General features: G+C 37.4%; 3 protein-coding genes across 10 annotated transcripts in view; 2 read left to right on the top strand and 1 right to left on the bottom strand.

The window, feature by feature from the left end:
• LOC131436309 (uncharacterized) overlaps positions 1-3,409 on the top strand; it is a 131,914-nt gene extending 128,505 nt beyond the window's left edge. For 5 of the 8 annotated variants that reach the window (XM_058604968.1, XM_058604964.1, XM_058604967.1 and 2 more), the window contains 3 exons: positions 2,456-2,470; positions 2,757-3,007; positions 3,068-3,408. In XM_058604968.1, coding sequence (XP_058460951.1) covers positions 2,456-2,470; positions 2,757-3,007; positions 3,068-3,203 — 402 coding nt within the window. In that variant the 3' untranslated portion in view covers positions 3,204-3,408. Of the gene's footprint in view, positions 1-2,455; positions 2,471-2,756; positions 3,008-3,067 lie in introns of all 8 variants that reach the window. The other 3 variants (XM_058604971.1, XM_058604972.1, XM_058604966.1) reach the window with 3 other exon arrangements.
• An 82-nt stretch (positions 3,410-3,491) lies between these two features.
• On the bottom strand, positions 3,492-4,701 carry LOC131436310 (uncharacterized). Its single transcript, XM_058604973.1, has 3 exons — positions 3,983-4,701; positions 3,780-3,917; positions 3,492-3,728 (listed from the first exon to the last, which is right to left on the bottom strand). Exons 1-3 carry the CDS (start codon positions 4,112-4,114, stop codon positions 3,648-3,650), a joined length of 351 nt encoding a protein of 116 aa, XP_058460956.1. The 5' UTR covers positions 4,115-4,701; the 3' UTR covers positions 3,492-3,647.
• Positions 4,702-8,798: 4,097 nt separating this feature from the next.
• Positions 8,799-9,997, top strand: LOC131438710 (queuosine 5'-phosphate N-glycosylase/hydrolase). The gene is made up of 2 exons (XM_058608908.1): positions 8,799-8,960; positions 9,018-9,997. Exons 1-2 carry the CDS (start codon positions 8,862-8,864, stop codon positions 9,930-9,932), a joined length of 1,014 nt encoding a protein of 337 aa, XP_058464891.1. The 5' UTR covers positions 8,799-8,861; the 3' UTR covers positions 9,933-9,997.
• Positions 9,998-11,791: the final 1,794 nt, after the last annotated feature.

Below are 11,791 nucleotides of genomic sequence, written 5' to 3' on the forward strand. Positions count from 1 at the left end.
CTTGACTGTTGCAGTCAGTTAACTGAGTATACACTGAGGTCTTTTTCACGCGGGTTTTTTACGCGAATTCCCAAAGTTACACTTTTTTCGGATTTCCGAAGTTACGCAGTTTTCTTGTTTATGGCTAAATTCAGTTTAAGTTTGTTTTAAGCCAACTCTCTGACACATTTGGCATCGAAAATTTCGGAAATCACAATCAAAGTTTCGAAAATTTTACACCAAATCTGAACATTTCATGCATATCGAAAACATTTGGCATAAAACAAAATTGTTCAATTTTTCGGTTTTGCAAAACCCGGTTAAGTATTTATCCGAATTCGCCATTAATTATTTTTTGTCCGCTAACGATAATATAACTAAACTGTTCAAAACTCCAAGTATGAATTTTAATCCGATGAAATAGTAAAGAATATATATCCGGTTTTGAAAAATTGCTTCCACCAAATTTTAACACAAATTCCACCAAATTCCAAATATAGACAGAAACATCAACTTTACCTTAGCTCATGTTGCGGTTTATGTAATAGACTTTGCAGAATGAATTTTTATTTTACCTAAATATTTAAGATGTTATGTGACGATTTGTTTTTATGGTGTATTGTGATATTTATTTTGATGGTGATTTTTGAACCCGTTTGGCAATATGATGTTCAACTCAAAGCGAATTTTTCCAGGGGCCTTCAATACTGATAAATAATAGATAAATGTTGAACTGCTATATGGTATAACAGTTCAATATAAACTTTCATGAACAGATGAGTCGGTTGAGTGGCGTAGAGAAAAATTATATCAAACTCCCAAATGACATTTTCCGATTAAGGAGTGTATCGAAAATAATCGAAATTTTCCGTTCAAATTACAATAAAACACGATATTTTATTCAAACTATAAATTGATCCTTCATTGCACGAAGTTAAACTTGAGCATAATGAAAACCGGATGAAATTTAAGTTATTCCTCCACGAATTTTCGAACAATTTGGTGAATTGATATTTTTTTCAACGAAATTTATACCCTTTTCCGCAAGCCAATTGAGATAGTGAGCCGACGCTAAATCTGGCGAAAACAGTGGAGGTGGTCTATGATTCTTATATAAAGGCAGCAATCTCTTCAGGAGACACTCAGATCGATAGATTTCTGCATTTATAGTTCCGGTAGTGTACAAAATGGTTAAATTCAAACCATATGAACATAATGCTTGCCATACCAGTACCTTTCGACCGAATTTCTCCACTTGAATCGACCTGCCCGCATCGCTCACATCCTCCCCAACGACGACAGTGAAGTATTTTTGAAAAGTTTTTGAGTCCATCAAAACGCATGCATCCGGATACTGCAAAAGACGCGAATACAATTTCCGGGTCCTTGTTGCTGCTCGCTTCTTCTGTTCTACACTTTGTTTCAGATTTTCTGCTTTTTTGTAGGTCTTCAGGTGATTTCGTCTTTTGATATGCTGGATCATTCCGGCACTCGTTCCTGCTTTTTTGGCCAAATCACGTATTGACATTGATTTGTTCTTCATGATTAGAGATACACCTTAATTTTCACTTCCTTTTCAATACGCGACATTTTGAAAAAGGCAGAATTTCAACCACACAAACAAGTAAACAAACAAAAGCTGACAGCCAAACGCACAGCATGCTGTGATCTGAGCATAAAAAAGCATCACAAACACATGCGTACAACACAAATGTATGTGGATAGCTTATTTTCGATACACTCCTTACCGGCTGATTGGGAAGAGGAAACGAGGGTACGAGTCCTTCCTCTGGGAGATACTTTTTCGCAAAATATCCATTTTTTCGCTGTTTCATGCATTTTCTCTCCGTCTGTTGATCATTAGTAGCGTTGTGCATAAATTGAGTTCAAGACTGCTTTATGTCTTGACACAAGTCCCAAAATAGTGTTTGTTATATAGTTCTGTAGGATGAGGGCTCAAAATTTGTAACGATTTGTGATATTGAGGTAGGGGGTTTTGGTTTTTGGTTTTTGGTAACGATATTTGTTCATGAAGCCTAAGAGATATTTAAGACACTACCAATGTTCGGAATCTAACTGGATGTTATGATAGTGTTATATGTGAGAAAAAATAATAAGCTTTCTGTGGTGTCTTTAGAATAAAAGATGTATGATTGTTGCCACCTGTCCAACAACACATAAAGACGAGAATGTTCAATTATGAAACACAATATCACATAATATGTACTACTTTTAATAACACACGCCGTCTCCGGAACGGAATTTGAAATTTCCAGTTCACTCTATACGGTAAATGACAAATCTACAAATAACCAGAGGAACGTACCACTTGAGCCAATTTGCTCCGAATCTGATTTAACAGATGTTGTGTTGATATACAGTGCTTAATAATTATATATTCAATTTCTTTCACGCCTCCAATTCCATAACTGCGACATTTTGTGCAAAACAAAATAAAATAACAATCACGCTGTAGATCAAGCTTCGGAAGGTAAATTACACGCTTAAAATATTCAGTGATGTTATATATGTGTGAATCAGTAAATAATTGGCTCATTCATCTTGAACTTGTAAGACCTAACAGGATAATAAACTCTCACTTTACATCTAGTTTGAAAAAAATGCACTTTTTTTTACACTTGAAAATGAAAATTCCGAAAATTTAATTTTCAAATAATAAATATATTCAAATCATTCCACCGCAGCATGTTCCATGTTTCATCTTATTTCGGTAAAACTATTGTCAGTAGACCTAATACTTCTATTCCTCAATGCAGGATTTCATCCGCCAATCCACGGATACGATCAACGAAAAGTCCCAGGCTGACGACGGTAGCGGTATGCCCCAAATGAAGGATAAAAATCAACGGATGTACAAAAGTACCAGTAGCATCAGTGCGGCAGATGAAATTCGAGAAATTCGTCGACTGAACCTGGAAGTGTACAATCAGCAAACATTCGTTCCGATGGCCCCAGGGCACAGTATTACAGCACGCAGTCTGTCTAAGCAAATCAGAGAAGACTTGAAGTAGTTATTTGGACAGTTTTATAAGTGGTATTGAAACCTATAGTTGAACTTGTATTTCAGGACTAACGCAACCGATGACCTTAAAGTACACGGTGGACATGGACACAGCAGCCCTGAAAGACCTAGCAGCCCCGTTTTCGAGCCCGGCCATCTTCGCACTAGTATAGAGTTTTTCGAAAATCTAAAGAACAAATAGTCTAGAGTCTACAACGTAGTCAAATATTTATAAAATCGAGCTATTTCAGCAGTGCCATTATGATGTCAGTACATGAAAAATGATACCAAAATTTGGGCAAAACATTATTTATTTAAAATTTGCATTTATTTATTTTGAATTTTAACTGAAATATTCAGTTTACTGAGATCATTTGACATTTAGTCAAACGTTGAAAAACCAATAGAAATGAAATATTAATTCCTTTTGCAATACAAACATCATCTTAATTTTATTGCGTATTCCAAAAGACAAATGAACAAAATATTTTGTGTTTATGTTCTCATTATTTTAAAAATAAACTGAATTTTGCGCAGTCAAAGTATTTTGAATCTACATATATATTGAGCTATGTGTCATTGATCTGAGATCCGAAACTTCTGGTATTCACAATCGTGTGAGCCCAAAAGCAAAGGGCATATGCACCTATCCTCGGTTCCTGCTTAGGCGTAGCATAAAACAGGCCCGAAACGAATTGAGCCGTACGTCAATCTCTCCTTCCTCTAGCTACAAAGAAAAATTGAACATCGAAAATATTCACAAACTCCATTCACATACTTCATCAAATTTGTAAATTTCCTGATAGCACGAAGGTGAAACGCACTCTCGAACACATCGCGTCTTCTGAATTCCGTCGAAGATTGAGCAGCGGGCACTTTGGTCACAAGCAGACTCGTACTCTCGGAAGGCCATTTCCTGTATTGATAATCAGAACTGAAGAAATTTTGAGAATCCAACGTAGTCATAGAACATTTCATTACATTTTTGCTTGTTTCCTTGTAGTCATATTCGGGAAATTGAAACACTACTTTGCCAGTATCAGTAAAAACAACTCGCGGCAATACAATTAACACCGGTAGAAGATTTCGGATTAGAACGAACTTTGAAATCATTTCGATTTCGATTGAAGAGCATTGAAGATCGAACCGTGCAAAACTTCGAAGTTCTATTACAAGACAGAATAAAAACTAAACATGTTTGCCTACAACAAAATGACGCCTGCGCGTTTGGTCATCGTGTATGAAACGTCAAGTTCTACTATTAATGTTAATTGTTTATTGCTTTCACTAGGTAAAATCGTTACTGAAGCAAATACACGTTTTATGTCTTTCAAATGAATGTTTAATGGGCCTCCCATATATTCCACAAATTATATTTTCCAAACTTTGACATGAAAAGAGATTTTTATAATCAGAATTTGGTGGCACGGTTTTTTTAATTTTTTCGGATTTTACAATATATACCGTCACGATATGAATAATATATTGTTATTGACGATATAATATCGATTGTAGACAAAAAGTCTCATTTCGGATTTGCAAATTTCATTGAAAGAAACTATCAAGATGCTGTACAGGATTCATTGCTGTCTTTTACAAGGACCAAATTGTTGAATTCTCTACAATATTTAGCACAGTTTGGAACATTTTTCTCGAACGATCTTCGCACAGCGAAAAGTGCACAAAGCAAATCAAATTATTTTGGATTTTCACTAAACTGATGATTTTTACCTTCGATTTGCAAAGAAGTAATCTTAATAGTTCTTTAGATAACATTTAGAGCCATTAGAACGGCTAATTTTAAATAATGTTGTCCACTTTTCGTTTTTCGTTTTTCTTTCTCTCCAATGCAAATGACCAGAAACTCTGTTGCATGATGCAATCGCTCTTGTTTGAGTTGAAACTAGCGTGCCAAATAATGCGAAACTGGTTTAATGCGTCTTCTCGCCTTGACGACCGGAAGGCAAATGAGAACTACGACCTGAGCGTTTGAGGTTTTTAACCACGCAGAAGGTGCGCTCTCCGATGCCGCTGTTTAAACGCGTCTTCTCGCCCCGACGTCTGCTTCCATCCGACGCACAAGAAGAAATGATCAATTTTCGACCACGGTTCCCCTTCTATAACGTTCAGTTGAATATAACACATGGATCAATAAGTCCCGAGACTAACAATGGAAACAACATTTTTTTTGCAAATTTTTTTTTATTCATCAACATAATCACCTTTTAGGGTGATACAATGGTTCCGACGTTTTTCCAATTTTTCAATACCATGTTTATAAAAAAAATTATCTTTCGCTTCAAAATAAGCTTCAGTTTCAGCACTGACCTCCTCATTTGAGCCAAATCTTTTTCCCTGGAGCATTTTTTTAAGATCAGCAAAGAGCCAGTAGTCACTGGGGGGCTAAATCTGGCGAGTATGGGGGGTGGGGAAGCAGATCAAAGCCCAATTCGTTCAATTTCGCCATTGTTTTCATCGACTTGTGGCAGGGTGCATTGCAGCAATCGCGGCACCCACTTGGAAAAAACCTTTTTCATGCTCAATTTTTCATGAAGGATAGTCAATACACTTCCATATGATATCTGTGTCATCTCAGCAATCTCACGGAGCTTCACTTTACGATCTTTCATTATAATTTTTGTCACTTCACTCACATTTTCCAGTGTAACGGCTTCCACTGGTCTACCCGAGCGTTCCCCATTTGTGTCGGTACGACCACTTTTAAACTCGGCGAACCATCAACAAATCGTTGCTTTTGATGGACAAGAGTCCGAATAACATTTTTCAATCCATTGTTTCGCTTGCACGGTGTTTTTACCCATTAAAAAACAATGTTTTATCAAAACACGAAACTCGGTTTTTTTTCATTTTTTAAACAAACTACAAAACGACTTTACTCCAACCTCGATAACTCAGCTGTTTCTGGTCGGATCGACTTAAAATTTAGACACGTTTCAAGCAAAGGTTAGTACTCTAGAAATACGTGGTTACTGGTTTACTACAAGCGCCATCTCTGCTGTAGTCTCGGGACTTATTGATCCATGTGTTATGTGCCTGACTACCTCAAAATCGTCGTCCAAATTTTGAGAAAACCTAATTTTGGAGTTGTTTGTGGTTATCTCACACTGTTCAAAATATTATCCTAAATTCCTGATCATATTTTTGATGAAATAGTGAAAGAATTGTGTTGCTGCCATTACCACAAGTCGAGATATTCACGATTAAGTGCTGCCCATTCTTCCATATGGTTAATTTTGAAAAGGCGCCCCATAGTAAAATAAGTCGTATTCACGACAAAAGATAATAAAAGAAGTCTATTCGTAGTTTTCCGCGTTCAGTTGGGTTAAAAATAACAAAGAAAATATCAGCAAACCCTTGGTAATACATTCCTTTTGTGGAATTTCATCTTTTACATTTCAACAGATTTCGTACCCAATTGATTTACAGCGTACAGAACCATTGCATCCTACTGACACTAAGAAACCTGTCAGGTCGGGAGTTGAACATATGACAACTGGCTTGTAAGTCCTATGCATTGAGCCGCCAACCGGGGATATACCTTCTATAAATAAACAAATATGATATGGTATGAGAGCTTTCCGTCTAGCAAATCCACCTAACAAAAGGTCGAGGAAGTGGGGGTAAACCCGTCAACCTAAGAGTTTCGCTAAATAATTATTTTTCCAATTTAATTACCAGCACAGACTATTTCTATATTTCTATATTTTGGACTGATATAATGTGTTTTCAAATGATAAATAATTGCATGTTATAAAGGGAGCAACCGGAATAAGAAGAGAAATATTTTTCTGGAAAAAGAAGCCAGTTGTCTGGTCCTGTCCTAGGTTTCACCTTCCTTATGTCGTTTTCGTTTTTAAACTGCACTACACCTTACCTCACCTAACAGCTATAGGCCTGGGGTGTCCTTTACTGTATCAAGCATACGTCTCCACATAAATCGGTCCATGGCTGCTCGTCGCCAGCCACTCAAGGCACGGACGCTTCTGAGATCACTCTCCACTTGATCGATCCACCTTGCTCACTGCGCTCCTCTTCTTCTTGTACCAGTCGGATTAGATTCAAGAACCATTTTCACTGGGCTGTCGTCCGACATCCTTATGACATGCTCAGCCCATCGTAGACGTCCGATTTTAGCTGTCCGTTCTCCTAGCAGCTGTTGCAATTCGTGATTCATACGCCGTCACCACGTTCCGTCTTCCATCTGCACTCCGCCATAGATGGTCCCCAGTACCTTTCTTTCGAAAACACTGAGGGCGCGTTGGTCCTCTGCCAACATAGCCCATGTCTCGTGGCCATAGAGAACAACCGGTCTAATGAGCGTTTTGTAGATGGTCAATTTCTTGCGGTGGCGTACTTTTTTCGATCGAAGGGTTTTTCTGAGTCCAAAGTACGCACGATTCCCTGCCAAAATACGTCTCTGTATTTCTCTGCTGCACTATACCGGTGCAGTGCTACATCATGGCATGAATAAACGAACAAAAATGATGAAAACATAAACAGTAACCCTTGACTACAATAAACGATTCCATTGCACAGAGCTACACCGAACTTTTGATGAGTGCTACACCAGTGGTATCGGTGCAGAAAAAGTGTAACACTGGTGTAATGCAATTGGTAAAAACAAACGGTTTTAGTCAGCCGGGTGGCAAGGATGGGGCGCTCCAGCAAGTGCTATCGTAGCCAACATCTGGGGCATTTGGTGGGCAATCAGAGTGCTCGAAGTATGGTAAACAAACATTCGAGCATTTCAAATCGAGTAAAATCTAAATTTCCTTATCCTAGTGATGATATTTTGATCGATAATTTGAGGGGAAGTGTAGCAAAGGGTACTGAATAAACAAGTAGTTTGTAATATCCAATTTTTTGTCAGCCATTCTCGTTCATTGTTTTGGGTTTTGCAGAATGATTCTGGCCACAGTTTCATGACGTCATAACAGAGAGCTGGTTTTAGTGCAGTTTTTGCTACACCGGTGTAGTGCAATTTAAAAACGAAAACGACATTAGAAAAACACAAGTCCCTGCTGGGCCGCCATGTTTTTGTGACCATCATCTTTTCCGCAAAGACGAAAACAACGAAGAAGTATCTAAACATAAATAAAAACATTTTCATGCTAAATATCTGTTATTTGTTGAAACAAAGTTGATTTTTATATGTTTGATTATGAATGTGATATCGTTATGGAACGTGCGGTGCCAAATTGCAAGACTGACTTTCACAATCGATGAAGTGTTGTATTTGTTTACTTTGCTCTCACTGACTTGCTAGCTTTGAAGGCCCCGATGGACCGAGATGTTGGTTACGATAGCACTGGCTAGAGCGCCTTATTGTTGCCACCGAGCTGGAAAAACCACCCATCTGACACCGGTATGTGAGCACCAGCCATTTGAAAGTATACCGATTATGTTGAGCCCCTCGTGTATCGAGCCCCAAACACTGCGATGTTTTGATACTCATCGCGACTCTCAAATTGTGAAAATTATCTCCACTTGATGTCCCAAAACACTGTCTGCTGTATTTTAAGTAAACCGACAAGTTATTGTGAGAGAGTCGACCCAAAATTAACTAATTTTCATGCACTGAACAAGGTAAACGCGTAAAACAAATGTATTGCTGTTTGTTTGTTTACGTTGCAATCAGCTGATTTTGAAGTTCCGATTTTGATCTCATCAAGATGGCGTCGTGACAGAGTGCCGGGAAAAACAGCTCGATTTTAAACAAATCGATATATCTGTGCTATTAATCGATTAATCGATAGACATTCTGACATCCCTATAGTAATGACAATAATATTGTCTAGTTAAGGGCCACTATTTTGGAGCCAAATTTAAATTTCTTGAAATGGGTACTCTTTCTCCAGCTGAATCTGGCGAATTTATTGTAAAAAATGCCAAATTTCTGAAGATCAACGAACAAGGAATCAAAACTTTAGTGAAAGAAGTTGAAAATTGAATTTATTAAGGTTTTTATCTCAAAGTAACACTCCTTTTTTTACAGGTTATAACCGGTGTTCGAACGAAGTTAATTGATGTAGATAATTTCTCTCAGCATGAATATCACCCGAAATCAACGGATATATTTGCCACTAATTGGATTTTTCTGGTTGATACCCTAAATTTTTGCTTTTGGACCCCGGGTAATGCAACTAAGTGGAAAGTCGAAGGTCAAACCGGCTATTTTGCACTATGTGCTGCCGTGAATCGCGCTTTGAAAGATGGAATTAATATTACAAATCCTACATTTTATTCAAAAATCACACTTCCCGAACTTGAACAGATTCTCCGTTCTGATGATGGCCAAACAAAGGTTCCGCTTTTACAAGAAAGAGTACAATGCCTTCACGAAGTTGGCAAAACATTGTTGCAAAAGTATGATGGAAAGTTTGAGAACTGCATTAAAGCATGTTCGAATTCTGCTGGTGAGCTTCTAAAATTAATAGTAGACGAATTTCCTTGCTTCCGAGACGAGGCTGAGTACAATGGTCAGCAAGTATCAATCTACAAAAGAGCTCAAATTTTGATCGGAGATGTATGGGCATGCTATCGAGGAAAAGATCTGGGATATTTCAGTGATATCGATCGGATTACAATGTTTGCTGATTATCGAGTACCTCAGGTTTTAGTTCACTTCAAAGCCATTCAATACAATGACCAATTGATGACACTTCTGAAGACGGATAAACTTCTAACAAATGGTTGCCCGGAGGAAGTTGAAATTAGAGGAGCTTCTATTTATGTAGTTGAGCGTCTTAAAGAGATGGTAATTGCGGAGCTAAAAGCAAACCATCCGGATATTTCGGTTAAACACGTAAATGCTGTTTTGTTAGACCACTTTCTGTGGGACTACCGGCGTAAACATGCCACAGAGCTGGAATACATTCCCTTTCATAAAACTGTTAGCGTTTATTACTAACAAAAAGCATAATTTGATGTTAAATGGGTTTTGAGAATAAAGGTTTTTTTTTATTGGGAGTACAATCCGTTGTTTTTTTTCGGGTTCAAAAATGCATTTATTTCAAAATAAAAAAGGCGGGTGGGTAATGTCAGAGACATAACTGGATGTTGTGAATACGAAAACAACGGACATGTTCCTAAACACTTCCGAATATTAATTAGTTGATCAATTGTATGAATTATGCAAGCATTCCCCTTTTCCACATTTTTCGCGAAAACAAAGAAGGCTTTACTTGATCTAGATTAGTGTGAATTCCACATAGCGAAAAATGCAAATATCAAATCAAACAGTTCTAGATTTGCACTAAACTGAGGATATCTCCCTTCGATTTGCGAGCAAGAAATCCTAATAGTTCTTTAGAAAAATTTTAGAGCCATTAGAACGGCTGATTTTGTGTAATGCTCTCCACCGTTGCTTTTTCACCAATGCAAAAGACTGGCAGCTGTGACGTAATCGCTCTTGTCGGAAGCGAAACGTGCTTTGCAAACGACACAAAATACACCTGCTCGCAGTGGCGATAGAATCCAAACTAATCCAATTTTTGTTGAGAGGCTTGTTTTTACCTGATTTCGTTTGTAGCTTTTTCACTAATGGGCGGTCCTAACGGCTATAAAAATAGCCGCATACAGAATTTGAATGTCGATTATTTCATTTCGGATTTGCATAATTTATTGAAAAAAAAACTATTAATATGCTGTAGGGATACGTTTCTAGCATTCAGAAGGACCAAATTGAGGAACTCACTACGATATTCAACACTTTTCGGAATATTTTTCTCGAACGATTTGTTGTACAGCAGCAGATATTTTGTTCTCTTCCTTAGAACGCGTTCTGATTGGCTGGTGTCGACATGGATCAAATGAGACAGGTTTTTCAATAGTGTACTATTGAAATACTTCATTGCTTTTGCTATACACGTTTAAGTTGAAAAATTGCGATTCTTTTGGTAGTTAGATTATATCAATCCTTTCACAGATAACTGAGCTATGAGCTTTAAAATACGAGCAAGCCAAACGCGCCTTATGGATTATCCTCTTTGATACTCGGTTATACCAAACATTTCAGAAAAGTTTGATTTTAAATTATTTTAGATTATGTCACACAACTGAAAATTTTATCATAAAATTGTGATCATATTTCCGCTGGGGTGTAGAAAAAATTATGTTGATTCGTTAGATACAACAAGAGATATTCACGATCAAAAACGTATCACTCTCTCAGAAGGTAAATTTAGAAAAGGCACCCCATAGTAAAGTAAGTCGTACACCCTCATTCTTGTTTACGTCCGTATCCGCAATACGACGAACGGGTACTTTCGAACGAATACGAATAAGCCATTCTTGTTTTCACTCGAATGAATTCGAACGCGACTCGTTTGCCACAAAATATTCAAATATCAGTAAACTTCTTAAAATAAATGCTAAGCCTTGATGTAATCAGTCCAATTCATGTGATTAACCATATGCGAAACGCTAGAATGTATGCCATTTTAGTTTCAAACGAAACGTGTATTCGAACATCATTCGTACGAACGAAATGTCGCATTCCCGTTTACGGACGAATAGACGAAATGCCGTGGTTTCGATTCGTCAGTTTAATGTTGCGAATCAACCGTTCGAACACATTGAAAAAAGTTTAACCGATCAATCAATTTTGCATCTATTATGTACTTTATGGAAAATTCGCCCTGGGTAAACATGCTTTATTTTATATTAAATGCATGATTTTACCAATGAAATAAATATGTAGGCTATCGAAAACATGACAAAATTGCAAGAAAAATGCAACATATTTTTCGCAGATACTACTGATCGGAC

The sequence above is a fragment of the Malaya genurostris genome, chromosome 3 (genome assembly GCF_030247185.1).
Source record: "Malaya genurostris strain Urasoe2022 chromosome 3, Malgen_1.1, whole genome shotgun sequence".
In the NCBI taxonomy this organism is placed as follows: Eukaryota; Metazoa; Arthropoda; class Insecta; order Diptera; family Culicidae; genus Malaya; species Malaya genurostris.

Excerpts from the sequence above, each read along its gene's own strand:
- LOC131436310 (XM_058604973.1), bottom strand. The coding sequence starts at position 4,114 with ATGATTTCAAAGTTCGTTCTAATCCGAAATCTTCTACCGGTGTTAATT. Across the intron at positions 3,918-3,982 it reads ACAAGGAAACAAGCAAAAAT|GAAATGGCCTTCCGAGAGTA; the intron begins GTAATGAAATGT and ends TTATCAATACAG. Across the intron at positions 3,729-3,779 it reads AAATTTACAAATTTGATGAA|CTAGAGGAAGGAGAGATTGA; the intron begins GTATGTGAATGG and ends TTTTCTTTGTAG.
- LOC131438710 (XM_058608908.1), top strand. The coding sequence starts at position 8,862 with ATGGGTACTCTTTCTCCAGCTGAATCTGGCGAATTTATTGTAAAAAAT. Across the intron at positions 8,961-9,017 it reads TCAAAACTTTAGTGAAAGAA|GTTATAACCGGTGTTCGAAC; the intron begins GTTGAAAATTGA and ends CTTTTTTTACAG.